Genomic DNA, 26,162 nt, shown 5'->3' with positions numbered 1-26,162 from the left:
TTTACAGTGCTCTTGGTTTTTAGCATTTCCTTTTGATTGTTTCTTACAGTTTCCATCTGTTTACATTATCCTTCTGAAAGCGTGCACCTCAGATTGGGACTGGAACCCACATGCTGGGACTCGAATCCAGACTGGGACTTGAACCCACGTGGCCGGGACTCGAACCCAGCCAAAACCCACAGTCTTCCAACTGAGATCACACACCTGGTTTCAGGACTTAGTGAAGCTCAGGTTCTTGAGGTCTCATCGCAGAAAGAATTCAGTGAGAGACAAAGTGATAAGTAAGAAGTGGATTTATTTAGAGAGAAACACACTCCACAGAGTGTGGGCCATCTCAGAAGGTGAGAAAGGCACCAGGGTATGGGAGTGGGTAATTTCATAGGCTAATGAGGGGGAGGAGCATTCCAGCTATTTTAGGAAGAGGTGGGGATTTCCAGGAACTGGGCCACTGCCCACTTTTTGATCCTTGTGGTCAGTCTTGGAACTGTCATGGCGCCTGTGGGTGTGTCATTTAGCTTGCTGATGTGAGTGTGTATACTGAGGCTCAAGGTCTAGTGGAAAAAGTCGACTTGTTTGCCATCTTGGACCCATTTGGTTCTAATCAGTTTATGTCATGTCCTTAGGTTATGTCATTCTTTCAGAGGTTGTGCCCTGCCTCCTTCCTGCCTGTTTCACTTCTGTTCTTTGCATGTTGTCTTTTTCCGTTAGAGCCCTTAACATATTAATTACAGATATTTCAAAATCCCTGTCTGATAATCCCAAAATCTGTGTCATCTGAGTCTGGTTCTAATGATTGCTTTGTCTTGTCAGACTGTTTTCTCTTTTATTATGCCTTGCATTTTTTAGTTGTTTTTGCTTTTGAAAGACTGACATGTATCAGGTAATAGGAACTAATAGGGGTTTGGCAGTGTTTAATGTTTGCTGTAGCTACAGGTGCCAGAGGCTTCAAATTCTTCTAGTGCCCTTGTTTATATCTGCCCTCTTGACTTTGGGGTTTTCTAAGCACTGTTCCCCAGAGAGAGTCTGTGTCTTGCATCTCTTTCAGCTGTAACCCACCGGTATTTGGAGCCCTGCTGGTGTGATGGTAAGAAGTGTGAGGGAGGGTAAGAGTTCTGCAATCTTCCAATTAAATCTCAGCCTATGTCTGTGACCTTCACAAGTGTTCTCCATTGCTGTAGCTTTTTTCCTCCCTGTAACCTACTCCCTTCCCTAGCTGCAGAGTTCCCAGCCTATTTTCTGGAAGCCTTCACCTTTGTTGACTACGTTTCCCCCCTTAGGTTTGGCTGGAAGACTTGGAGGGGCTGGAGTGGGAGGAATGCTCTTTCCTTCTTTTTTTTTTTTTTATAACCAGGTTCTTTATTTTGAATTTCAAAGGTTTAATATTCCATTTATACCCCATTTCTCTTTAATTTTCTTAACTTGCCACATGCCCTTTCCCGTTTTGACATTCTGAATAATTCAAGCTATTTTGTAGAATATGAATAGCACATCTCAAATGCCTTTGATTGGAAGACGTTCAGTTCAGCCAACACTTACTTATTCATCACCTGGGTGCCAAGCCCTGTGTGAGGCACCTGGTCTGCATAGTTCTTCCCTTTATTTTCAGTTGTCATAGGAGTCACTTCATCTGTGGTGCTTCGATAGGCTAAAGTCAGCATTTGAGGGAAACAGGCAAAGATCCGAGTTTCAAGTCCTTTGAATGAAGTTGTGAGCAGCTGCCATGTAGCAAGTGCTGGCTAGATGCAGAATCTTCCCTCCAGGAACTTCATTCAACTGCCACTTAAAGCACCTTTAACTTTTCAAAGTAAATTGCTGAGGAATGCCTTTTCTCAATCTGGAGAAAGCTCTGGCAGTGTCTTTTCCCCTGGAGCATATGCCTTTGTTAGGAAGGAAACTCTGGGCTTGTTTCATGTTTTGCAATGATTAGTCTTCCCCTCCCTGCTGTGGTCACGAGGGGAATCTTTCTGGGGCCTTCACCTTCACAGTGCAGACCTGGTGGGATTCCTGGAGGTAAAGCCCACAAAAGTGTGGACCCCCCCCCCCACCAAAAAAAAACCGAAAAACAGTCTGCATCCCTGCAGTTTTTCACTTTCACGCCAGTTCGCACCTAGTCTCCAGCACCAGTTTATGGCTCCTGCAGTTTCTGCTGCAGGTAAGCAGATCTCAGCTGTGTCTCCAGGTTTTGGGTGGTAGTTTGTCCTGTAACCTTAGTTCTCTGATGGGTTCAAAACTGTCATTGATTTTCAGTTTGTTCTTGTAAGGCTGGAAGTGATGGCTTCTAAGCCCTTTTCATGTTGGAACTGAAAGCATGCTTTTTAACTTGGACTTTATGACTTGTTACCATCTTGAGTGAACTACATACATACTAGGTTCAGGACAGCTGGTGTTGTATCTAGAGTTGATTAGGCTAAATCTGATACTTCATATTTATCAGCTGATTAACAGTGATTTCAAGCTACATTTCCCGATAGCTTTTGATTTCCTTAGAAAAGCTTATCACTTTGAAATGTTCTTTTTTTTGCAAGTATAAAAATATCTTGCAACTCTTCAGAAAAGCTTTTTGTATGCATTATTTTGTACTTTATAGTCAACAAAAGCTATAGAAGCTCAGTCTTTATTAAATTTTCTATTTAGAAATAAAAAATTAGTACATGTAAGAATTTGTCAAATTGTCCCTTATCTGCAGAAACCTGATTCTGTTAGAGTTCCTCCTGAAGCAAATCCTGAGATATAAATTCAAATCCAAATCGTTTGTGAGTAATCCCAGGACACACCAGTATGGGAATGAGGAAGCAAGAGGGAGGAAAGTCAGCCAGTAAAGGGCATGTTTTTAAACCAGTTTCCACTGTGGGCAATTAAAGCTTAATCATGCTGGGGGAATACTGGGAGCTCATGCAGAATTGCAGGTGGAGAGTTATCTGATGGGGAGGGCGGGAAGGAGCTGGCCTGTTTTACCAGTCCGCTGTTGAGGGCTGCCCTTTGGGAGGGACACATTGCCCCATGTTTGTGGGCCTACCCTGCAGGCGGGCAGATGGGCTCCAGAGGCTGGAGCTGCAGGTGCTGGTAGTTGGAAGTCAGACCTACCTGTGCAGGTTGGTAAGGCTCGAGAGGATGGGCAAATGACATTGTCTGCTGTTCTGATTTCCTACAGCGTGATTCAACGGGATGAGCTAGGGTGGAAATTGGTTGGTTGCCGGTTAGAGTTGTTAGCCTTCTAAACCTCTTGAGGTGGTAGGTAGCATTCAGAAATGCGTTTTCTGAAAAAGGCCGAAGATTCTGTCACATTATGATTTGCTGAGGGTCTCTTTTTGGTAGTACCTAGCCTGTTCACTTTGAAATACAAAAGCAGGGAATTCCCTGGGAGGTCCATTGGTTAGGACTCCACGCTTTCACTGCTGAGGGCCCGGGTTCAGTTGCTGGTTGGGGAACTAAGATCCCATAAGCTGCGTGGTGTGGCCAAAAAAAATAATTGAAAAAAAATTGAAAAAAAACCCCAAAAGCAACAGTTTAGAACATAACCCTTGTGCTTGTGCTTCTGGTAATGGCAGACTGGGTAACTTCATTCAAGCTAGTTGATGCTCCTGAAAAGTCTGAGAATTTACAAAATAGTGAAGAATTACTGGGCTAAGATTTTAGGAGATGATAGAAATCCAGAGAGGTGAAATTCTTGCTTGGGAGGAGAATTACTGATATCTTGAATCTTGTGGGAAACATAAATTTATGTTAAAAAAAATCACTGGATGATATATTTTTTAAAGAGTGGCAAATAGGAAATCACTGGTCTGTTCCTTGCCAGGTGGTATTACAAAGTGATTAAGGACACAGGGCAGACATCAGATCACCGGGATTCAAATCCAGTCTCTCCCCTTACTAGCTCTGTATGCTTAAAGCACGTTACTTAATTTCTCTAAAATCAAGAGGGAAAAAGATAAGCATTGTTGTTTCCCTATCTATTATATTTTACACTGTGGACTAGTATTTTGCTCTATTTTTGTTAGTCTTAATTTGCGTATTTGACTAATGTACATAAACCACTTTGTTGGCACTGTATACCCCAAGAGGCTCATGACGTGCTAGCAGAATAAAACATTCAATAGCCATGGTTTAAGGGTAGTCAACTCCGCTAGTATGTCTTTGGACCCTAGGACAAAGCTGGCTGTAGAAGGCCATGTTGACCATGGATGTATGTATATGTATGCTGTCTGTATTGTGTGTGTTTGGATATTTCAGAACACTTATTTCTAACAACCATTTTTTTTCTTGTTCGTTTATTTCATCTTTATCTGATGTACTTTTGGTTTAATCCCCCCTTCTATGGGCAGAAAGGGAACAAGAAATAATAGTTTTATAGTTTGGGGGGTTGTGTTTATGTACTCTTCATTTTGTGCGCCTCTGTCAGAAGTTGCAGTCTGGAGGCTGGTCAACAGCTTTTGCAGTTCTTGAGTTTGAATTGCTTCAGGTGGGGGACATGCCCCGCCACTTGCCACCACTCTTATGTTTTTTCTCTCTTGCTTCTTTTATCTGCTTGACTTCTGACTACAGATGTACGTGTTTGTTGCTCAGGCCCTTAAGAGGCAGTGGTCACTTTCTCCTTATTTTCTTCCCCAGGTCTTAACCAGGGAGAGCTGCTACTTTCTACTTATAGTCAGCCTCTACCAGCCCATATTCACTGACCAAACAGGTGTCCTGAGTTTGGATATTTTAAGTACTTTGTCATATTGTCTATCCTTTTAGTTTTCTTTTCTTTAGTGTTTAATTAAATTTGCTTCTGCCTCCAGTCAACATTACCATGTGGTTTTCATCTGCATTTGAGGTATAATATATAGACAGTTACATGTATTTATGCTTCTTGATTTTCTTATAGAGAGGAGATTCATAAATATCAGAGGTCAAAGGATTGTTCTCAGGGAGCATATGATGTCTGGAATTTGCTCTGAACCTTTTCTAATTCAGTAATCGCCTTATTTATAATTATGAACTATATTTCCTTCTAGTCTTCAGAGTAGATAAGGAATGAGAAAGAATCATGTGTACTTTTGTGTTGTCATCACCTGGTAATTTCACAGGATATGTAGGAAGGGCAGTGTTGTAAATCAGTATTTGTCCTTACATGACTATAGCTGAGTTAAAATATGAACGTGTCTCTCTCAAGGAAAAAGCTAACAAATGTTTGCTGTTTGACCCTTTGGAATATAGAGTATACTGATCAGAAAGTAGCTAGAAACTACTGAAAGGTAAATACTTCACATTTAAAGAGAGACATTTTAAACTTCATTAAATGTTATGAAAATTATTTTGTACGGAAGGAAAATGGGGGCTGTCCCGTTCAGTTAAACTGAATTGTCTCATTAGCCTTGTAGTAAAAAAAAAAAAAAAAGATGGCTATTCAAAGAGGCATGCTAATTTCAGACTAGATAATGTTTTATAGAGAAAAACCAGTTTTTCAAATCATGCTTTTAGAATATTTGTTTAGTGTCCAAATTTTATTCTCAAAATTTTGACAAATTAATGGAATTAAAATATTTCTTTCTTTAAGTATGCTAAAATCCCTTTGCTTCTGAGGTTAAAAGAAAAGGCCATATGTTTCGTTTGAAGCCTTCTACTATTTAATCCTCTCCAAATTTGTTCTTATATTTTTAAGTTAGGAAAGGCAATTTTTTCCTAAGAAAATTTTTACCCTGATTATTAAAAAAATACATATTCTTTGTATTGCTTTTTAAATGAAGAAAAATAGAACATTATCCATAATGCTGCTAATCATAGTCTATTAAATTTATTTTTCAGTAACTGCAAATAGCAGTATAACATTTTATGGCTAGTGTAGAAAGATTAAAAACAGCTAGTAGAATTTACAGCAAAACAATAGTGGTGAGATTTCAGCGGTTTTTTCATTTTTAACTTTTGGCTCATCTGCACTGTGATGAGAAAAACAACTTTTGAGGAAAACAACTTGTTTTTCTGAGTTGCTGCCTAGGCATTTTACACTATGATAACTCTACTCACACCCAGAGTTTAGACATTCAGATCAGGGCTTGAGTTTAGGGTGCCTGTCCTAAGTTCCCACTTTGCCTTTCCCCAGGGCATCTTTTTATTTTTTTTTTGGCTGCGTTAGGTCTTCATTGCTGTGCGCTGGCTTCTCCTTATGCCGGCTTCTCTTGTTGTGGAGCACGGGCTCTAGGCGTGCGGGCTTCAGTAGTTGTGGCACACGGGCTTAGTTGCTCCACGGCATGTGGGATCTTCCCGGACCAGGGCTCGAACCCCTGCATTGGCAGGCGGATTGTTAACCACTGCGCCACCAGGGAGGTCCCCTCACTCAGCATTTTTAATTCAATACACCAGCTCCGGCTTCTCAACACATGTATTTTCTGATTTTTTAGCATAATAGCAGAACTTAAAGTGTCAATCCCCGGCACCTTACATGGTGTCTGGCATATAAAGCTCCTACTGTGTTCCCAGTGTTAGCCTTTTCTTTAGGATTATTTAATGATTTTCCGAAGAAAAATGTTGGATCATTTAGTACATTTAATAGGCTATGATTGGAAAATTAATGGAATGATTTTAAGTATCTGTAGAGTGACACTGTAAAATAGGCATTGTTTTAGTGAACTGTACATTAACTACTTTGTGGAGTGTAACTGAGTAGTAGTGGGTATGTACTGTGTTCTTTGTTACTAGAAGATGACTGTGAAAAGCATCTCAAAATGGGTCTTCTTAGCTTCAACTATTGTGCTATTGAGAAATACCCTTCACTCTGATCTGATAATGATGCAGGAATTTAACTTCAGTGAGATCTCATGAGATTTTAGACCTTTGTGACCTAATAGTTTGCCACAAAGCATTTTTGGTGTAACAGTAGATGCTGATGGTAGCAAAAAAAGCCTTGGTTTTTGAACAGCCACTATGGAAAACAGTGTGGAGGTTCCTCAAAAAATTAAAAATAGAGCCACCATACGATCCAGCAAATCCACTCCTGGGTGTTTTTCTGAAGAAAACATAAAACACTAATTTGAAAAGATGTATGCACCCCTATGTTCATTGAAGCATTATTTATAATAGCCAAGAAATGGAAGCAACCTATGTATCCACTGATAGATAAATCGATAAAGAAGATGTGATACACACACACACACACACACACACACACACACAATGGAATGTTATTCAGCTATTAAAAAACAATGGAACCTTGCTGTTTGTGACAACGTGGATGGACCTAGAGGGTATTATGCTAAGTGAAATAAGTCAAAGATTTCACTTATATGTGGAATCTAAAAAAGAAAACAGGGCTTCCCTGGTGGCGCAGTGGTTGGGAGTCCGCCTGCCGATGCAGGGGACGCGGGTTCGTGCCCCAGTCCGGGAAGATCCCACATGCCGCGGAGCGGCTGGGCCTGTGAGCCATGGCCGCTGAGCCTGCGCGTCTGGAGCCTGTGCTCCGCGACGGGAGAGGCCACAACAGTGAGAGGCCCGTGTACCGCAAAAAAAAAAAAAAAAAAAAGAAAGAAAGAAAACAAACAGACATAAAACAGAAACAGACTCATAGATACAGAAAAACTGGTAATTGCCAGAGAGGATGGGGGGTGGGGGAATGCATGAAATAGGTAAGGAAATTAAGAGGTACAGACTTCCAGTTGTAAAATAAATAAGTCACAGGGATGCAATGTACAGCGTAAGAAATATAGTCAATAATGTTGTAATAACTTTGTGGTGACAGATGATAACTTATCGTGGTGATCATTTTGTAAGGTATAAAAATACCGAATCACTCTGTTGTATACCTGAGATTAATATAATATTGTAAGTCAGTTATAGTTCAATAAAAAAAATGACAATGAACCTGTCTATGTAAACTGCTTAGCTGTCTTCCTCCTCTCCTCCTCTTCCTTCAGAGTAAACATTGATTTCCCAGGATGTGCTCTGCTTACATATTATACTCTTGTCTAAGATTTCTTGTTGCACAGAATCTAAACAGTGTCCTGTAACTTCTTTTGGAACAGAAATACACCTTAAAAATTATATAGTTATTTGTTAATTGTTAACACTAGATACTGTGCTAAACATAATGGGTTTGGAAAGATGGGAATGAACCTATTCTTAAGGGGGTTTGCTTGTAGGAAGTATAACAATGGTTGTACTATAGGCAAATTGTTCATTGGTATATCTCCAGTCCGCGTATCTGGAAAGGATTCTTCTGTTGTTAACTGTACCTCTCCAGAATCTGAGTGTTGGCGTCTCATTTTCCAACCACAACATTCAGTCTTTCCAGGTCACTCTCTTTGGTAACATAACTCCAGCAATCATTCAGCCACACCGGAATCTCTGATCATTGGCCCATCCACATTTTTTCATCCTGCTTCATTCTTCCTTATCCTCTCATTTCTCCTTGTCTGGCTTAAATCTGTGGTTTCTCATTCTAATCAGCACATTGCATATACCTTTCCGCATTCTTCTTCTCCTGTACCTCCCTGGCAAAACCCTGACTCTTAGCTTACAAGGCACCTGTTCCTGAGCAGCTCCCAGACCATGGCTAGAGAAAACATGAAACCATACCATCTTGTCTCACTGCAAATTCATGTAAACAGGTGGTTAGTCTTTTATTCATTTAAGTTTTAAAAAATATATTACATTGATATCTAACTGCTGAAGTTTTCGCTTTATTAACTATTTAAGTTTATGATTGAAAGTGTTTGGTTACTAGTTGTTTTGTATTAACTAACCTTAAATATTTGCTTTGACCCTCCTTTTAAAGGCTTTCAAGTCTTGGATGTTGAAGCCATGGGTATATAGAAAGAATGGCAAACAGTACGAAGCAAAAAGACTTTATTGTGTAGATGCTGGGTTCATTATTTGTTAGCATAGATTAGATTAAATTTTCAGCCTTTTGATTTTTGTTTGGATGTTTTAATTTCTTAAGCAGTCAGGGACCTGTTACTTTATTATATAACAGGCATCTGATTGGTTTCCACTTTTTTTATAGTTGGTTGTTAACTTCTTGACCTGTGTCTAAAGGACTTCTGAAGTCTTTTGCTTCTGAAGATTTATGAGTAATTATATTTAAAAAATGACCTGATTTTGTAAATTCCTCTCATTTTTATAGGTTCCTTAATTTAGTATAATGATTCACTACATAAAACAATTTCTCTAAAAAAATTACCATAATATGGCTTGAAAAAAATAATAATTTTTACCTGATAGGATTGTTGAAAGTTAATACATTTTACAGTTCAGGGCAAGGACTCTTGATGTTGAGCTGTTGTGGAGAGGATGAGCTGGGGGTGTTCCGTGAAGAATCTGGACAGAGTTGGCCAAATCTTATGGGAGAGGTCTTCAGGATAAAACTTTTTCATTTTGCCCGTAAGTGCTGGCAGCCAAGAGGTAGCCTAACATCATGCAGTGAACAAAATGTAAAGTAGCCTCCTGTTTTATCATAAAGAGCTTTATTTAATTTGTGAAATTGGACAGTGAGAGCCTGTTGGTTTTTGTACCTTTTCTAATAATAATTATGGCTATTGTCCTGCCCAGTTGTCATACTGTTGTTGACATAAAGTAGTCATGATCTCCACGTGTAGCATTAAGGTATTGCTTGGCTCAAACAGGATACTAAACATTTGTTTTGAAATCCCGTATTTTACAAGCATATTGGTAACCATATTACAGTAATTTTTTCTTTAATTTCAATAAATATTTATTAAATGTTTACTATGTGCCAGATTTTGTTATAAGTTCAGGGGATACTGTAGGAAATAAAACAGACAAAAAACTTGCTCTGATGAAGCCTACATTCTAGCAGCGGGGGGGAGATAGATAATAAATAATAAATGTAATGAACAAGGAGTTAATGTAGTATGTAAGAAGGTGGTAAGCTGCATGGAGTAGGGAAGATGGGAAGTGCTGGTGTTTGGCAGTTGAGTTGCAGTTTTAAATATGGTAGTCTAGATGGAACTTTGTTGAGAAGGTAATATTTGAGCAAAGATTCAATAGAGGTGAACTTAGCTGGGGTGAAAAGTATTCTAGGCAGAGGGAAGAACCAACGCATAATCCCTAATACATTTAGCGACGTATAAGGAGACCAGTTTCTAGGATGAAATAAATGAGGAGGGAAGTAGTCGGAGATATAGTCAGACTATTAGGGACTTGTAGGTCATTGTAAGGAACAGATGGTCCCAAATACGTTTAATATTATGTTTTAAATTTAGACCTAATGAGGAGGAAAAAGTTAACATGTGTTGAATTTGTCCTATATTCTTTCATTCTGTAGATATTTTTCAGCATCTTCTATGTGCCATTTATTGTGCTAAGTGAAGGGAGTACAGTGAGCAAAGAAACAGCCACAAAAGGTAGCCACGGTTTTTATGGAGATTATCTTGGTCCCGTGCAAATCAGTGTTTGTGTGCTAACCATTGTGCCTGATGCTTTACAAATATTATCTTACATAATTCTAAGTATTTCATTTAATTCTAAGTATCTAGTAAGATAGACAGTATTGTTAACTTGGAATACAGTTGATGAAAATGAGGCTAAGAAAATTTGGTAATTTTTCCAAAGTTGCATAGCCAGTATGTGACAGAATGGGATTAGAACTTAATCTTGTCTTTTTATTATCTGTTGTTTGGTTCCCAATCTGTCTCTGCGTCATAGGTAACCTATTAACTGTGGAAGCTTGTTAAAGCTGTAGACTGCTTAGCGCTACCTCTGCAAATTCTTGTTTAGTGCATCTGGCACAGAGCCCCAGGAATCTGCATTTGTAATAAACACTCTAGGGACTCCTGTATTTTGGAACTGTTGCCTTCAATATTATATTTATGGTGGGCATCCTAATCTTGTCCCTGTTTTTAAAGAAAATGACTTCATCATTTCACCGTTGAGTATCATTTTTGCTGTAAGAGATATTTAGAGATGCTCTTGGTCAGATTAAGGATTTCCCTATTCCTAGTTGCTAAGAATTGAGTGTTGAATTTTAATAAGCTCTTTATAACCTCCACTGACCAAATCATATGCATTTTTTCCTTTAGTTTTTTTTAAGGTAGATAATAATAGGTTTTCAAATATTGAACCAGCCTGGTATTCCTGAAGTAAATATAACTTGTTCATATGTATTCATTTTTTAAAACATTATTTGTTTCAGTTTTAGTGTTCTCTTTAAGATTTTCATAATCTGTCAGAGATTGTCTTTAATATTCCTTCCTCATACTGCCCCTGTTTTGTTACCAGGATGATAATAGCCTCAGGAAGTGAGACAAGAGCACATTCCCTCTTTTTCTGTTCTTTGGAGGCAGTCGTATGAGACTATTCTTCTGTTCCTCACATGTCTGATAGAACTCACTTGTAAAACTGTCTAGAAATGGTTTAATATTCAAAAGGACTGGTACAGCCATCCCAGTTTCCTGATTTTCCAGTCTTAGTTGTGCATTTACATTTTTCTAGGAATTTATCCATTCCACTTAAATTTATGAACAGTGCTTTTATTTTTAATCCACATCTATATTTATGTTCTCTTTTTCATTTTTGGTATTATTTATTCCTGCTTTCTCTCTTTTTATCTTTTTTTTTTCCTCTCTTTTTTTCTTGATTAGTCTTGCCAGTGCTTTGTTAATTTTATTGATCTTTTAAAGAACCAACTTTTGGCTTTGTTATTACCTTGTCTCACTTTCATTTCCTGTTAATTCCTGATGTAACTGTTTTTGTTTCCTTCTTTTACTTTTGTTGGGCTTATTCTGTTTTTCTGAATTCATTGTTTGTGGTCTGTATTTTCTAACATTAGCATCCCAGGCTATAAATTTAGCTTTTGCTGTATCTCACAAGTTTCAAAAAGTAGCATTTTCAACTGTTTAGTTCTAAATAGCTTCTAATTTCCATTTAGACATTTTTTGAGTTTTCTGGTTATCTTTTTGTCATTGATTGGTTTTCAGCTTAGTTGTCTTGTGATCACAGCATGTGGTCTATAGGATGCAAACTGACCCCAGTTCTTGAGGGCATTTGCTTTTGCTCTACAGCTCTTCCCCAGATATTTGCAGTACTCACTACTTTATTTCCTTCAGGCCTTGTCTAAATATCACCTTCTCGGTGAGGCCTTCCCTAGCCATCTGCCTAAAATTTCACATACCCTTTTCCACTTCATATCACTCTTCCCTGCTTTGTTTTTTCTCCTTAGCACTTACCACTTTCTAATATTATCCAACATCGTGTTCAAAACTGGGTAGGGAAAGAAGTAAAGTCCTTAAGGGATATGTGGCTGGGGACAGAAACAAAGTATAAGCTTTGAGAGAAGGGAAAGGTTGAGTGCCTGCAGTGAGATTGAAGAGTAACTAATAATAGTAGTGCAGGTGACCCTTGAAAAACAGGGGTTTAAAGTGCTTGGGTCCACTTATACGTGGGGTTTTTTCAATAAATAATACAGTTTGCCCTCCGTATTTCACAGGTTTTGAATCTGTGGATTCAACCAACCGCGGACAGAAATTGCCATCTGTGGTTGGTTGAATTCCTGGGTGTGAAACCCATGGATAAAGAGGGCCAGTAAGGGACTTGAGCATCTGTGGGTTTTGGTATACACGGGGGCTCTGGAAGCCAACCAGGCGGATACCAGGGGACAGGTGCTAGTGTGGGTAAGAACAACACAGCTGGGGAGTCAGGATTGTGCTCAGAGAGTGAGGGTTTCATTTACTATTTAAGAGGTTTGTCGATCAGTTGTGGATGATGATAAAATCAAGGGTAGGGGCAGGGTCCCTTAAGTAGAATGTGGGTGAAGGTTGTAGGAGGGACATGAATCAAGACACTTAGAACCTAGGGTTTGGAGGGATTCTGGACATCACCCAACATGGTGGTGGGATTTGGGATAAAGAAGAAAGATGTGAACGAAGTGTCATTGTCCACCTGTCTTCCAGAGCTGCTTGATGGAGTAGCCCTTGAATAGCATCGTCTGGCTTCTTGTGATTGGAGAAGGGATTGGCTCACTTTCTCTCTTGGTCCATTCTGCGTTCAGGGTCAAGGAGGCCAGGTTGAACTGGGAAGGCCTGGAGTGTTTTGAGGAAAAAAATCTAAATATAAATCTTCTTAGATAGTTGAAGAAGCGATTGGCTCCTCAGATGCACAGTTCTTTATGGCATCAGTGCAGCCTGTGCAATGTCTTGAACTGAAGAATTTCATGGCCTTTTGAGGAATTAGTGCTTTTGTTTTCGATGTTGTTTGTTTGCTTGTTTTTTTCCTACCCCCAAGCAAATATTTTAGGAAGTTATAATGCCTGTTTTAGTTGAAATCTAATGTTTCACCTAAATGTTTCTTAGTCTGTATTTCTGCAACATTTCTATTGCAAAGTTGCAACTTTTAATTTCTCATTTGTTTTGAATCCTCCATTCAACATTTTCTTCTACTTCCAAATAAAGTTCTTTTTCTGTGCATGTCTTTAATTTTAAAAGTGCTAACAGCTGACATGACAGCACTTTCATTGTTACCTGACTTTCCTTTTGTGCTGTAGTCATTTCCCTTTGGTATTACTGTAGTGGGAGTTTTTGTTTGTTTGGATGGTGGTGGTGGTGGTTTCTTTCTTTTTTGAGCTTTTGAATTGACAGGTAGTGAAATATCTAATAGTTCTTGGTTGGCAGATCGTTAAGAAATTGAGCTATTTACTGTCTTCTGGGCTTACAGCATAACTGTACAAAACAGCTTAATTTTTTTTAACTTTTATTTTGTTTGTTGTTATTTATTTTGTTTATTTATTTTGGCTGCGTTGGGTCTTTGTTGCTGCGCGCAGGCTTTCTCTAGTTGCGGCGAGCGGGGGCTACTCTTCATTGTGGTGCCTGGGCTTCTCATTGCGGTGGCTTCTCTTTGTTGCAGAACATGGGTTCTAGGCACACGGGCTTCAGTAGTTGTGGCTCGCAGGCTCTAGAGCGCAGGCTCAGTAGTTGTGGCGCACGGGCTTAGTTGCTCCGCAGCATGTGGGATCTTCCTGGACCAGCGCTCAAACCCATGTCCCCTGCATTGGCAGGCAGATTCTTAACCACTGTGCCACCAGGGAAGCCCAAAACAGCTTAATTTTTGAATTGGAGCTTACTGATGTTGATTTGCTTTGTCCTGATTTGGGAGGCATGATAATATTATTTTTTAAATTATTTCATACTATAGAAATAAGTAATGGATAAGTAGTATTGCTTTGTAGATTTCTTCTGTATATACACTACTTAAATAGGGTTTCTCTGCCCTCGTGTTCAGTGAAACTATTTTATAGGTGCATTGGGCTCTTTACAAAGAATTCCTCAGGAGGTTGTGTGAGGCCTCCATGAAGACCAGATATTATCAGAAAGCTTAGGAAAAAACTGCTGTTCGATGCCATATTGTTTAGAAGACATCATAAGGAGAGGGAAAATATAATTATTTGAACTCTTTCAGTTATAAATTTGAAATGTAACTGTTGAATCTAGAGTGGACATTAGGGCAGGTTTAGTCTTTGATCGGAAAGTGAGTCTGTTTTTTCAAGTTGCTTATTTTTAATAACAGATTTTAATATCCTTGGATTAAAAGATTTAGTCTTATAATTTTACAATTAGAAGGGACCTTAGATGTACTATCATGACGCATGTAGTACTTGTATTTTCCTTATGAGAAGTTAGAACCTGAAAAAAAATTAGCATACTGAAAGCAATCCAGAACAAAGGTGAAGAAGTATCATTAACATGGGCAAATGAATAAGTCAGCTATCTTGCTGCCGTTACTTTTCTGAGTACTAACACATTGGCTTGTGGTTTTAATTGTTGAATCCCTTTATTTTTTTATTCAGTGCTATCCATATATATATCTTCTTATATTTGGCTGTTGGTTAATGGTATGCATAGGGGTCCTAAGTAAATTGTTTAAAAGTGCTATTTGGTAGGTTGGAAAACTGAACATAAACTTGGTAGTTGATTTAGAAGTGTCTTGTTGTGTCTAACATATTAATCTTTCTCTTTTAGGAAACTGAAAATGGCCCTTCAGCTATGCTAGGTCTATAATGGGAAGTGTCACAGTTCGATATTTCTGTTATGGATGCCTTTTTACATCTGCAGCCTGGACGGTTTTGCTTTTTGTTTATTTCAACTTCAGTGAAGTGACTCAGCCACTTAAGAATGTGCCCATCAAGGGGTCTGGGCCCCATGGACCATTCCCCAAAAAATTTTATCCCCGTTTCACTCGAGGTCCAAGTCAAGTGTTAGAATCACAGTTCAAAGCAAACAAAATTGATGATGTGATAGAGAATCAAATTGAAGATCTGGAAAGAGGCAACATGAAATTCTCTTCTGAACTGGGTAAGTGTATTTGATTTTTGTTAGCAGCATGTCAAAGTATTTTATCATTGGAAGTTTAACTGTTCTTAAAATCATGTATTGTTCAGAGAATTAGAAATGTGACATTTTTTCTGCACTGATTTATTTCGTTCATGAACTAGCTGAGGTCATATGGTTTTTGCAGACTCAGTAGGGAGTTATATTCTGTTTTGTCCAGTTCTGACTTCAGTATTTTATGAGGACTTGGGAGAAGCTAATGAGGTCCAGAATAGGAAAAAAAAAAAGAAAAGAAAGAATGAAAAAGTAAGTGGCTAGAGAGAAAATGGAACCTATGGGGAAGGATTATAATTGCTAGCATTAGTTAATAAGGGAAAGTAATGGTTCAAGAGTGACTGTATTTAACATATTTTGAAAGGCAGAGTTAATTAAAACAGAACATAAACCATTGAGTTTAGAAATAAATTGAGATTACTTATATCTAATAAGATTTCTACTTATAAGAATTATTCAGGTGCCAGAATATATTTATTAAATATAGGAGTTTATAAAATAGAAACTTTTTTATTCTTCAAAAATTATATTTGGAAGCAAGACTCTGAATACTGTAATTCTAGAATCCTGGTTTCAGCAAATCTTATTTTAAGGGATAAATGAGCCCTTTAAAACTTTGTCTTTAAAACTTAAAAAAGAACTTTGATCTTCATTGACACGTCAAATAATAAGTAATTTAAGAGTAAAAGCATATAGTAAGAGATTCTGAGAGATTGAAAGGTCCACAGAATATAAAGGAAATGTTAAAACAGATTTTTTTTTCACTTCATCATAGTTTCAAAGAATAAAATCAGTTCCTAGGATTTAATCACTTCCTAATACAGGAGGTTGAACATATTTAAAATTATATGAGGAAATGGAGGCTATTACTTACTTTAGTTTTCATAAAATATACCTTCTAATCTTTTTCAAACAGCCATTTGGACATTTTAAAAGCATTAATGGGAAAATTTCTAGTTTTTTTGTTTATAGTAATTTTTGTAAAACTTTTATAAAGAAGTAACATTGGGTCCATTCAAAATGGACTTTGTTTGCCTGTGAAAGAAGTAGTGAGGGAATTGTAGATATTTGAAGTGGCAAACCCAAATTACCTACCTGAACAACTAAATTCTTTATAAAAGATCCTAAAGATCACAAAAAATATGATAGCGAATAAATGAATTCAGCAAAGTTACAGGGTACAAGATCAACACACCAAAACCAGTTGTATTTCTGGACACTAGCAATAAACAGTCCAAAAGTAAAATTAAGGGAACAATCCCATTTACAATGGAATCAGAAAGAATAAAGTACTTAAGAATAATATAGCCAAGGAGGTCTAAGATTTGTACACTGAAAACTACACAGCACTATTGAAAGAAATAAAACTGGACCTAAATAAATGGAAAGAGGTTCATGGATGGAATGCTAAATACTGTTAAGATGTCAGTACCACCCAAAGCAACCCACAGATTGAATGTAAACCTTATCAAAATCCCCATGGCCTTTGTTGAAAAGATGGAAAATCTGATTCTACAATTGATAAGGAATTGCAAGGGGCTCTGAATAGCGGGAACAGTCTTGAACAAGAACAAAGCTGGAGAACACACACTTCTCTGTTTCAGAACGTCCTGACAGTGTGATACTGGCCTAAGAATAGATATGCATCAGTAGATCAAAGGATAGACTGAGAGTCTGAAAATATACTCTGTGACATCTGTGGTCAAGTAGCATCTACGGTCAGTAATACCTGAGGACAAGTAACATCTGTGGTCAGTTGATGTTCAGAAAGGGTGCCAAGAGCAGTTAATGTGGGAAGAATGGTCTTTTCAACCAGTGGTGCTGGGACAGATAGATACCCCCATGCAAAGGAATGAAGTTGAACCCTTACCTCATGTCATATTAAATTAACTCAGAATGGATCAAAGACTATAAAACCCTAAGAAGAAATCATAGGGATAAATAAGATAATTGGGGAAGCACTGCATTCTGTATTTCATCCCCTCACATCTGGGAATCCATAAAACAATATTCTTTAAAAAAAAAAAAAAAAAGAAACCTGCTCAACTCGAATCTGGGCCCCGGCAGTGAAAGTGCTGGGGCCTAACCACTGGACCGCCAGGGAATTCCCTTACTTGACTTTTAAAATCCAATCTTTTCCTGAATTATTTGACCGTGAAATCTTTTTTTTCTTTCTAACATCTATTAATGTCCAGTGGAATTAGTTTTCCATGACCAGATTTTGAGAAATGCTGTTACAAGGAAGTCATTCTGTGAGGAGAGGCTAAAGGTTTTATGTGGGAAAGAGAAAGCAAGAGGAGGCTTTATTGTTCTTGGTAAAGGTGAGATTTCTGGCAATATTAGAGCAAAGATGTTAAATTATAATGATCTAATGATTAGATCTGTGGAGGACTTTCCTGACCAGAGACTTTATAGAAAGGTTTATCAGTAGTATAATTTTTTTAGGGGAGGAGTTCATATAAAAACTTGCTATTAAAAAAAAAAAAATTTTTTTTTTTTAGACAAAAATTAACAAAACCAAAAACAACCTTGCATTAATTGGGGCCTGTTGAGGTCCATATGGGGTTCTATAACCTATTGGTTTTATGGAAAAATCATCATTAAGTCTCTTTTTTTCTTGGTCATAGGTAAGTTTTTCTCTTGAAAATATTCTTAAGATTATGGCTAGTGAGCAGGTGTCATTTATGGTTAAGGTACACTTGCTTTTTGAGCTAAACTGATAAAAATTTGACTTAAACCTCAATTTACTTTTTTGAAAATGGAGACAAACTAGATTTGAGAAACATGGCTATTACCTGGTTATAAGAAGTTAAGATCATAATATAACAGTAACTGTAGCATTCCTTTCCAGATTTAATGTACTGACTGTGACGTCACTCTTTTGCAGGTATGATTTTTAATGAACGTGATCAGGAGTTGAGAGACTTGGGGTATCAGAAACATGCCTTCAATATGCTTATTAGTAACCGCTTGGGCTACCATAGAGATGTGCCAGATACAAGGAATGCAGCGTATGTTCCTTATTGGTTTCTGCTAATCACTTTAGTAACACAGTGTTTTTAGTGCCAGCATAATAAGCCATGGGGATGGCGTTAATATTTTGCAATTAGGCTTATTATTCAGGATACTAGAAAACCTAAGACAGATTTCCACTCATACTGTGCTTGAAGCCACATGGTCTGAGATTGTACTGACAAAGTTCTAGAGCTTGCTGTGTCTCTTTTGAAATTTAAAATCATGTGGGAAAAAGGAGGGAGGTGCTACCTGCATATAATTAAATAACCTTCCAAGCATAAGTTTATTTTAAATGTTTGTTTATTGGATTCATGGCGAAAAGGAATTAATATCAGTGAAGAATTCTACTCATCATCTCACTTTTTTGTTTTCATTATTTTTGTTTCTTCAAAGGCTTTTCATTCATATGGTCAATCAAGGCGATCATTCCACAGATCTGTTTCAGCACCTTTTGTGTTTGCTGGACTCTCTATTAGGCCCTGGAAATAAACAAAATAAGACATAGTCTCTCGGTTCACAGGGCTTAGAGTCTAGCTGGGGAGGTAGATAAAGAAGTGAGTAATTGCAGTACCACAAGAATGAGGGCTGTGATAGGAGTTGGTGAAATGGGGTCCTCCAAACCAGAATGACCAGGGAAGGCTTCATAGAGGGTGATGACTGAGCAGTGATGTAAGGGAAGGTTTTCCCCTATATAGGGAACAGATCGAGGCATAAAATTATACTATTTGTCCAAGGGACTGAAACAGTTCACTTTGCCTGTAGTGGAGGAATGGCAAGAAACTGGAGGTGGGCAGGGCCCAGACATTGGAAGGCTTTGTATGCCATGCAGAAGAGCATGGAATACCAGATTTTATTGTTTAAGTTAGTGGGGTTTTTTCTTGTGGCTGCTTAAAGCCACTTAATCCTTTTTATCAAATAGTTGCTTACATGGAAGCTCTTCCATTATCCTGATATATATCATAGTTTACTCAAATCTTTTTCTGTTATTGGGCAAAAAATAAAATTTTCAAATACAGAATTTCACATTTCCATTATTTCCTTTTGAAACCTCTTTGAGGAGAAGAAACTGAACATCAGCTTATGAGTACTGCATTAAAAACTTGCAGTGATTTTAGTAAAAACATTTTTATGTACCAAAAAAGAAAAAAAAATTCAAGTTTTTAAAACGTTGACCTAAAAATAAATGGAGTTGCAGGTACTGGAGGGAGAAATCATTAACAAATGTAAAACTCTTGAATAAGAAAACACATTGTGATGGGGAGGGGGAAGGGTAAGCTGTGACAAAGCGAGAGAGTGGCATGGACATATATATACTACCAAACGTAAAATGGATAGCTAGTGGGAAGCAGCTGCATAGCACAGGGAGATCAGCTCGGTGCTTTGTGACCACCTAGTGGGGTGGGATAGGGAGGGTGTGAGGGAGGGAGACGCAAGAGGGAGGAGATATGGGAACATATGTATATGTATAACTGATTCACTTTGTTATAAAGCAGAAACTAGCACACCATTGTAAAGCAATTATACTCCAATAAAGATGTTAAAAAAAAAAAAAAAGAAAAGAAAACACATTGTTATCTTAAATGCTTTTTAAAAAATTGTTAATAATGTAAGGAAGAGGCCGAACAAGGGGACAGTTAATGTTTAGTGAATAATAACCTAAAACATTTGAGCTTTTAAAATGTCAGAATTTTCCCATATTCGTCTTCACAGATGTAAAGACAGGTCTTACCCGACGGATCTGCCAGTCGCTAGTGTTGTTATTTGTTTCTACAACGAAGCCTTTTCTGCCTTGCTCCGGACCGTGCACAGCGTCGTAGACCGCACACCAGCCCGGCTTCTTCACGAAATTATCCTCGTGGACGATGACAGTGACTTCGGTAAGGACTATTGTAATTGGCAATGTGGGATCTATGCAGTTGTTCACTGTCGTGCTGACCACATCAGCAGAGCTGACCATTCAGTAGTTAGTGGATAGGAGGACCCTCATGCACGCAATTGCAACAGAGCCAACCACAATTAAATGCCTGATTATAGGGTAATTTCAAAGAAACTGCACTGTCTTTGTAATCTGTTTTCAAACTGTGCTACCGAAATTTGGCCCTTGAAATTTTTCCCTTGGCTTACCTTTTTAAAAGAGTATTTTTATTTTGAAATAACTACAGATAGACAGTAAGTTACGAAGAGGTCCTGTGTACCCCTTCACCCAGTTTCCTCCATTGGTTACATCTTACATCATTATAGTACAGTATCAAAACCCAGAATTTAACATTGGTACAATATGTGTGTACAGTTATTTGTCATTTTATCCCATGAGTAGATTTCTGTAACCACCACTGCAGTCAAGGTACAGACTGCACTGCTCCATCACCCCTTCAAGGTTGTTATATAAACAGAATCATACAGTATGTGACGTTTTGAGATTGGCTTTTTTAACTAGACATAATGCTTTGGCTTACGTTTATCTCATCAGTCTGTTATATCAGCTGTCTCTAGATAAGGTGGATTGCATTCTGATAGCTCTTAGATGATCTCTGAAGGCCAGTATTTTATGATTCAGTACATACTTCAGACCCTTATTTAATTCAACATAGACTCTTCCTAAAAGTGATTTCATGTACACACAGCAGGATGGAGGGCTGTCCTCAACCTTGTGAGAGAGGTTGTATCCCCATTTTACAGAGGAGGAAATATTAAGTAATTTGCTCAAGATCCTGTAGCTGTTAAGTGGTAGAGTTGAAATTAGACCCCTGGTCTACATAACTCCAAGCCTTCTGCTATTTCCATTACAGTAACCTGCAGAGATACACTGATAAATTGTATGTCAATTACATATTTTTTCACAACTCAAGGGTTTATTAAGCATCTCTTATATATCGACAACAGAATTGGTATGCAAGTATACTTAAGTATACAAAATGAGGAAATGTACACTGAGACCAATGGGTGCAAAATTCTCAAACCTTGGTAACTATTGAAATCTCATAGGAGAAATAGAAAAAAATTTAATTTCAAAAATGAATGATTAAAAAAACCAAGAATTTGAGTCTGGACCAAGTAGAAGATTGGCTAAGTAGTATAATTCTAGAATTTATGGTGTTGAATTTTTTTTTTAAGTAAACCTGTATTTTTCATTTTGCTGGTATTTTTTCTAAAAGGGAAAATTCATGATCATTTACAATGGTTTATATACTAACTATAGAAAGAATTATTTATTTAATTATCTTATATGATCTTTGAAGTTATTATGAAATTTAAAGGTAAATGAGCTAGAATTTATAAAAAATATTTAGTGCCCATGGAAGGTGCTAAATTAATAAAAGAATGTATCTACTGCTGCTGTTATATAATTCTTGGTAGGGAAATAGAAGTTGTTTCTCAACTATTCTGAAATGGAGTAGGACTGAATTAAATCACTTTGAAACAGAAGATATTTACGTATCATTTTGTTTTAAATATGATTTATATGCAGTCAGCCACACGTTCATTCACTCAAGATACTCATTTCAAACATTCTTTATGTAAAGCGTTGTGTTAGTTGCTATGGAAATACAGATAAGTCTATAACTTAAGTAACTATTCCTTTAGGCTAGTGTTCCAACTCTTAACCCTCATTTTCTTCCTTCCAAGATAAGCTATGATCTTCTTTTAAAATAAAGCAGAAGAAGATTCTATATTTGCCTAAAAATTTGTTGTCTCAAGTGCCAGCCACGACTCTAGAGAAGCTGCAAAATGTCTGTGCATATGTCTCGTGGTTTGAACAGTTGTGCGACTCCTCATTTTCAGATGATGTGAAAGGAGAACTAGATGAATACATCCAAAAATACCTCCCTGGAAAGATTAAAGTGATAAGAAACACAAAACGTGAGGGATTGATTCGAGGAAGAATGATCGGAGCAGCCCACGCAACAGGTAGAGCTTCCCGCTGGCCTTTCTTGGTGGGTGTTGAGCGATGAGGGCTCTGAGTCTCCTGCCCTCCTGTTCCTGCGTCAGGCTCTGAAAAGTGGTGTCTTTAGTGGGCACTGCCAGCAGGAAAGGTGAGGCTTGTTCAGTTTGGGAAAGGCCTTTCCATAACTCCAACCCGGTTGTCCCAAAGCACAGGCTCCAAGGAGGTGAACTCTGGAGTCCTCAGTGGTCTGCCTTTCTGGTTTTTCTTCAGTTACATTATATCGATTCAAATGTATTTCTTTTTACGGTTACCTCTATGGAAGGTTGGTGATCCTAATTTTCATTTATGATCTTGATAAAAATTTTTCCCTTTTAAAATACATTTATTTCAGTTAAAACAAATGAATTTGTTTAAAAATATTAGGTATCTAATACTGCAGGTGATGCCTGGATATGGCAAAAATAATCAAGGTAATTTTAAAATTCCAGATCTTTGTGGGGACATTCCCCAGTAGTGAAAAAAATCTCCTACCTTCCCATATACTGCTCTCCTCAAGATAACCAGTCACTGGGGTTTAAGTGGTTGGCACTGCTTTCTGCCACCGCCCCTCCTTGTATACCCACTGTCCCATTCGCTGGGTTTAGCTGTGACTTCATTTTTAGAATCTTTCTTCTTCCCTCCTTTCTCTTAAACCTGCAGTGAACAGGAGCAATTAACAAAAAATGAGAAGTAGCTCCCCTCCATCCATTCTGCAGTCATATGCAGATTGAGTTCAAGGCGAGTTTTCTTCTTTAGAGTCTAGTTTTGACATATTGAAGGCACGAGATAGAAAATTGTGGGGTATTGGTAGGGAATGGCAAGATTATGTCACAGAACATCGTACTGTTATAGTATATTGTTACTGAGAGTTTATTGTTTTTCAGGTAACAATAGTCATTTAGTTTTTGTTTTTGTTTTTTTTTTTTTTGCGGTACGCGGGCCTCCCACTGCCACGGCCCCTCCCGTTGCGGAGCACAGGCTCCGGACGCGCAGGCCCAGCGGCCACGGCCCGCAGGCCCAGCGGCCACGGCCCATGGGCCCAGCCGCTCCGCGGCATGCGGGATCTTCCCGGACTGGGGCATGAACCCGCGTCCCCCGCATCGGCAGGCGGACTCCCAACCACTGCGCCACCAGGGAAGCCCAGTCATTTAGTTTTTTTCTTTATGATCTGTTGGTCCTTGTTCAAATATAGTTTAGGATCTGTCAAAAAATAAGCCAGTTTTTGGGAAATCAATGTCAGGTTCGATGTGACTGTTATTATCTTACTTCATTTAGTTAAATTGTCTTTAATTGAAAAAGTAACATTTTTCGAATTAAAAAAAGCTATTATACATTTTCTCCTCAGAGGAAACTTGATTGAATTGACCTCACTTCACTTGAATAGTGTACAGGTTGAACATTCTGCCTTTCTGTACTAAATGACGTATGGTGAGCTGTATGCTCTTTACATCCTCATAAAGTCCTTCACAGGAGGCCTTGAAGGACATGACTAAGTCACTGTCATCCTGGAGGACTTTCTTGCTGGAGGTATTTCTGCTACTGTTAATTGGAATAGGATGCATCCGGTGCTATATGAAATTCACGTAAAATCTGTATCAATACATTTCATGGATAAACGTTTGGAAAAATAATAATGCTGTCTGATGATGAGATTCTAGTTTCTCAGCTGTTCAGAATAACCATTAAGTTATCAAAGAAGTTTGGGATTATCAAAGAAACCCTCACTCCTCACGTTTATCAAGAGGAGTTAAAAATGCATGATAAAATCTTTATGATTTTAATTTTATTAACTAGAAGAAAAGAGCATCCCGTGGCTGATGAGATTGGGGGGATTAGAAAGGAAGGGTGGGAAATGGAAGAAAAAGAAATGAGTGCGTGGCAGTCAAGTGGTGAATCCAAGGAGAAGGGAGCTGTGTTGCTGACGTGATGAGAGGGCTGCACGCTTCTCTCCCTCCTGAGAATCGCTGTGTTGTAGCCATAATCAATAACTGGGGTCATGTGTCCGAGTCACCAGTGAAAATGAGTTACGTTCTCTAATCTCTGTTTACTAAGGCAGGGAAATACATACTAAACATATATATTTCCATTACAGTAATTGTACTAAAAGTACGCACAGCTGACCACTATCTTTGCACCACACTCCATACCTGGCTGTCCAGAGAACTGAATTGTTCCTGTGAGATTTTGAATCTTTTTACTGAGGAGAATATGTGAATTTTTTCACAGGTTGTGCATATTGTTTGCATATGTTCTTCAATCATAGCAGGACGCTTCAGACAGAATTCCTGGCTGACAGACTTCTGAGTACCGGTTTAATAGTTTGGGCTGGAAGGGTGGCAGTTACCTTTCACGCCTGTAAATGCATCAGGACTTGAACTGGTGGCCATACCTAACTTGAGTGCGGTGCAGCTCTCAGGGCCCCTATTGTTTGCCTCCCCAGGAGAAGTCCTGGTGTTCCTGGACAGCCACTGTGAGGTGAATGTGATGTGGCTGCAGCCCCTGCTGGCTGCCATCCAGGAGGACCGGCAAATGGTGGTGTGCCCGGTGATCGACATCATCAGTGCTGACACGCTGGCCTACAGCTCGTCCCCTGTGGTGCGGGGAGGATTCAACTGGGGGCTGCACTTCAAATGGGACCTCGTTCCCCTTTCTGAGCTCGGAGGAACAGACGGAGCTACTGCACCAATAAAGTAAGATTTCTCCTGTATGTGTGAAAAATTCCCGAAAGAGGAAACATACTCAAAGATTAATTCCTTTTTCTTTGCAGGAAGCAAAAGTGTTGGCTTAACTTGTTTGTTAAAAATTTTTGAGTGCTTACCGAATTTTACGTACTCTGCCAAGTCCCAAGGAAAGATTTATGAATAAGAAGTTGTCCAGGCCCTCAAGAATTTATATCTTAGTGAGAAAAGCAGAAGAAGTCAACAATATCCTGGGATAATTGTTGCATAGGATAGCCTGGGAGGACCCCCTGTGCTGTGTTGTTTATATCACATACCATGGTTATTGCATTGGTCGTTAACACATCTTCAGTTCTTTGCTAGTGTGAGTGGTACTGTGAAGAACATTTAATACATAAGCCTTTTCTATAATTAGGATTTTAGGATGGATTCCCACTCGTACAATTACTGAGTCATCGTATGTGAATTATTTTCAATTTTCATCCATATTCTCTCATATTATAAATCTCTTATATGTTATTTCTCCTTATTTTTGTTTTCTTTTAAATTTCTCATGTAGATTTCAGAGACGTTTGTCTGTATTTATACTTTTTAAAGTTCTTAGACCTACTCTTTCTTTTAAACTTTTTTTTTTAATACAGCTTTTAAAAAATATTTATTAATTTATTTGGCTGCATTGGGTCTTAGTTGCGGCACGTGGGGTCTTTTCGTTGCGGCTTGCGGGCTCCAGAGCATGTGGGCTCAGTAGTTGCAGCACGCAGGCTCTCTAGTTGTGGCACACAGGCTCCAGAGCGCGTGGGCTCAGTAGTTGAGGCATGCAGGCTCTCTAGTTGTGGCGCACCGGCTCTAGAGCATGCAGGCTCAGTAGTTGTGGTGTGCGGGCTTAGTTGTCCCATGGCATGTGGGATCTTAGTTCCCCAACCAGGGATCAAACCCACATCCCCTGCACTGGAAGGTGGATTCTTAACCACTGGACTACCAGGGAAGTCCCTTTTTTAGACTTTTTTACTGTAAAAAATAGCATATGTAAAAAGTATATATGTATATATGCATGTGATTTAATAAATGACTATAGTGTGGACACTGTGAAAGTACCACCAGGTCAAGAAATAGCACCCACATGCCCCCTGTATACCCCTCCCTGGTCACAGCCCCTGCCCTTGTCCTTAGAGGTGTCATTACCTTGACCCACTCATCACTTCCCTGCTCTCCTGGAGAGTTGTACCCCCTATGTATGATTTC

At 38.5% G+C, this 26,162-nt stretch overlaps 1 protein-coding gene across 2 annotated transcripts in view; it reads left to right on the top strand.

The window, feature by feature from the left end:
• Positions 1 to 26,162, top strand: part of GALNT11 (polypeptide N-acetylgalactosaminyltransferase 11) — a 54,666-nt gene that overhangs the window by 6,965 nt on the left and 21,539 nt on the right. For both annotated transcript variants that reach the window (XM_089917180.1, XM_022577254.3), the window contains exons 2-6: positions 14,940 to 15,272; positions 18,190 to 18,313; positions 20,028 to 20,194; positions 22,101 to 22,226; positions 24,683 to 24,932. In XM_089917180.1, the coding sequence (XP_089773306.1) occupies positions 14,978 to 15,272; positions 18,190 to 18,313; positions 20,028 to 20,194; positions 22,101 to 22,226; positions 24,683 to 24,932 (962 nt within the window). In that variant the 5' untranslated portion in view covers positions 14,940 to 14,977. The remainder of the gene's footprint in view (positions 1 to 14,939; positions 15,273 to 18,189; positions 18,314 to 20,027; positions 20,195 to 22,100; positions 22,227 to 24,682; positions 24,933 to 26,162) is intronic.

The sequence above is a fragment of the Delphinapterus leucas genome, chromosome 9 (assembly GCF_059928025.1).
Source record: "Delphinapterus leucas isolate spDelLeu-1000000601 "Yukka" chromosome 9, BTC_Dleu_Yukka2, whole genome shotgun sequence".
Taxonomy (NCBI): domain Eukaryota; kingdom Metazoa; phylum Chordata; class Mammalia; order Artiodactyla; family Monodontidae; genus Delphinapterus; species Delphinapterus leucas.
This window is presented reverse-complemented; position numbering and strand designations above follow the sequence as displayed.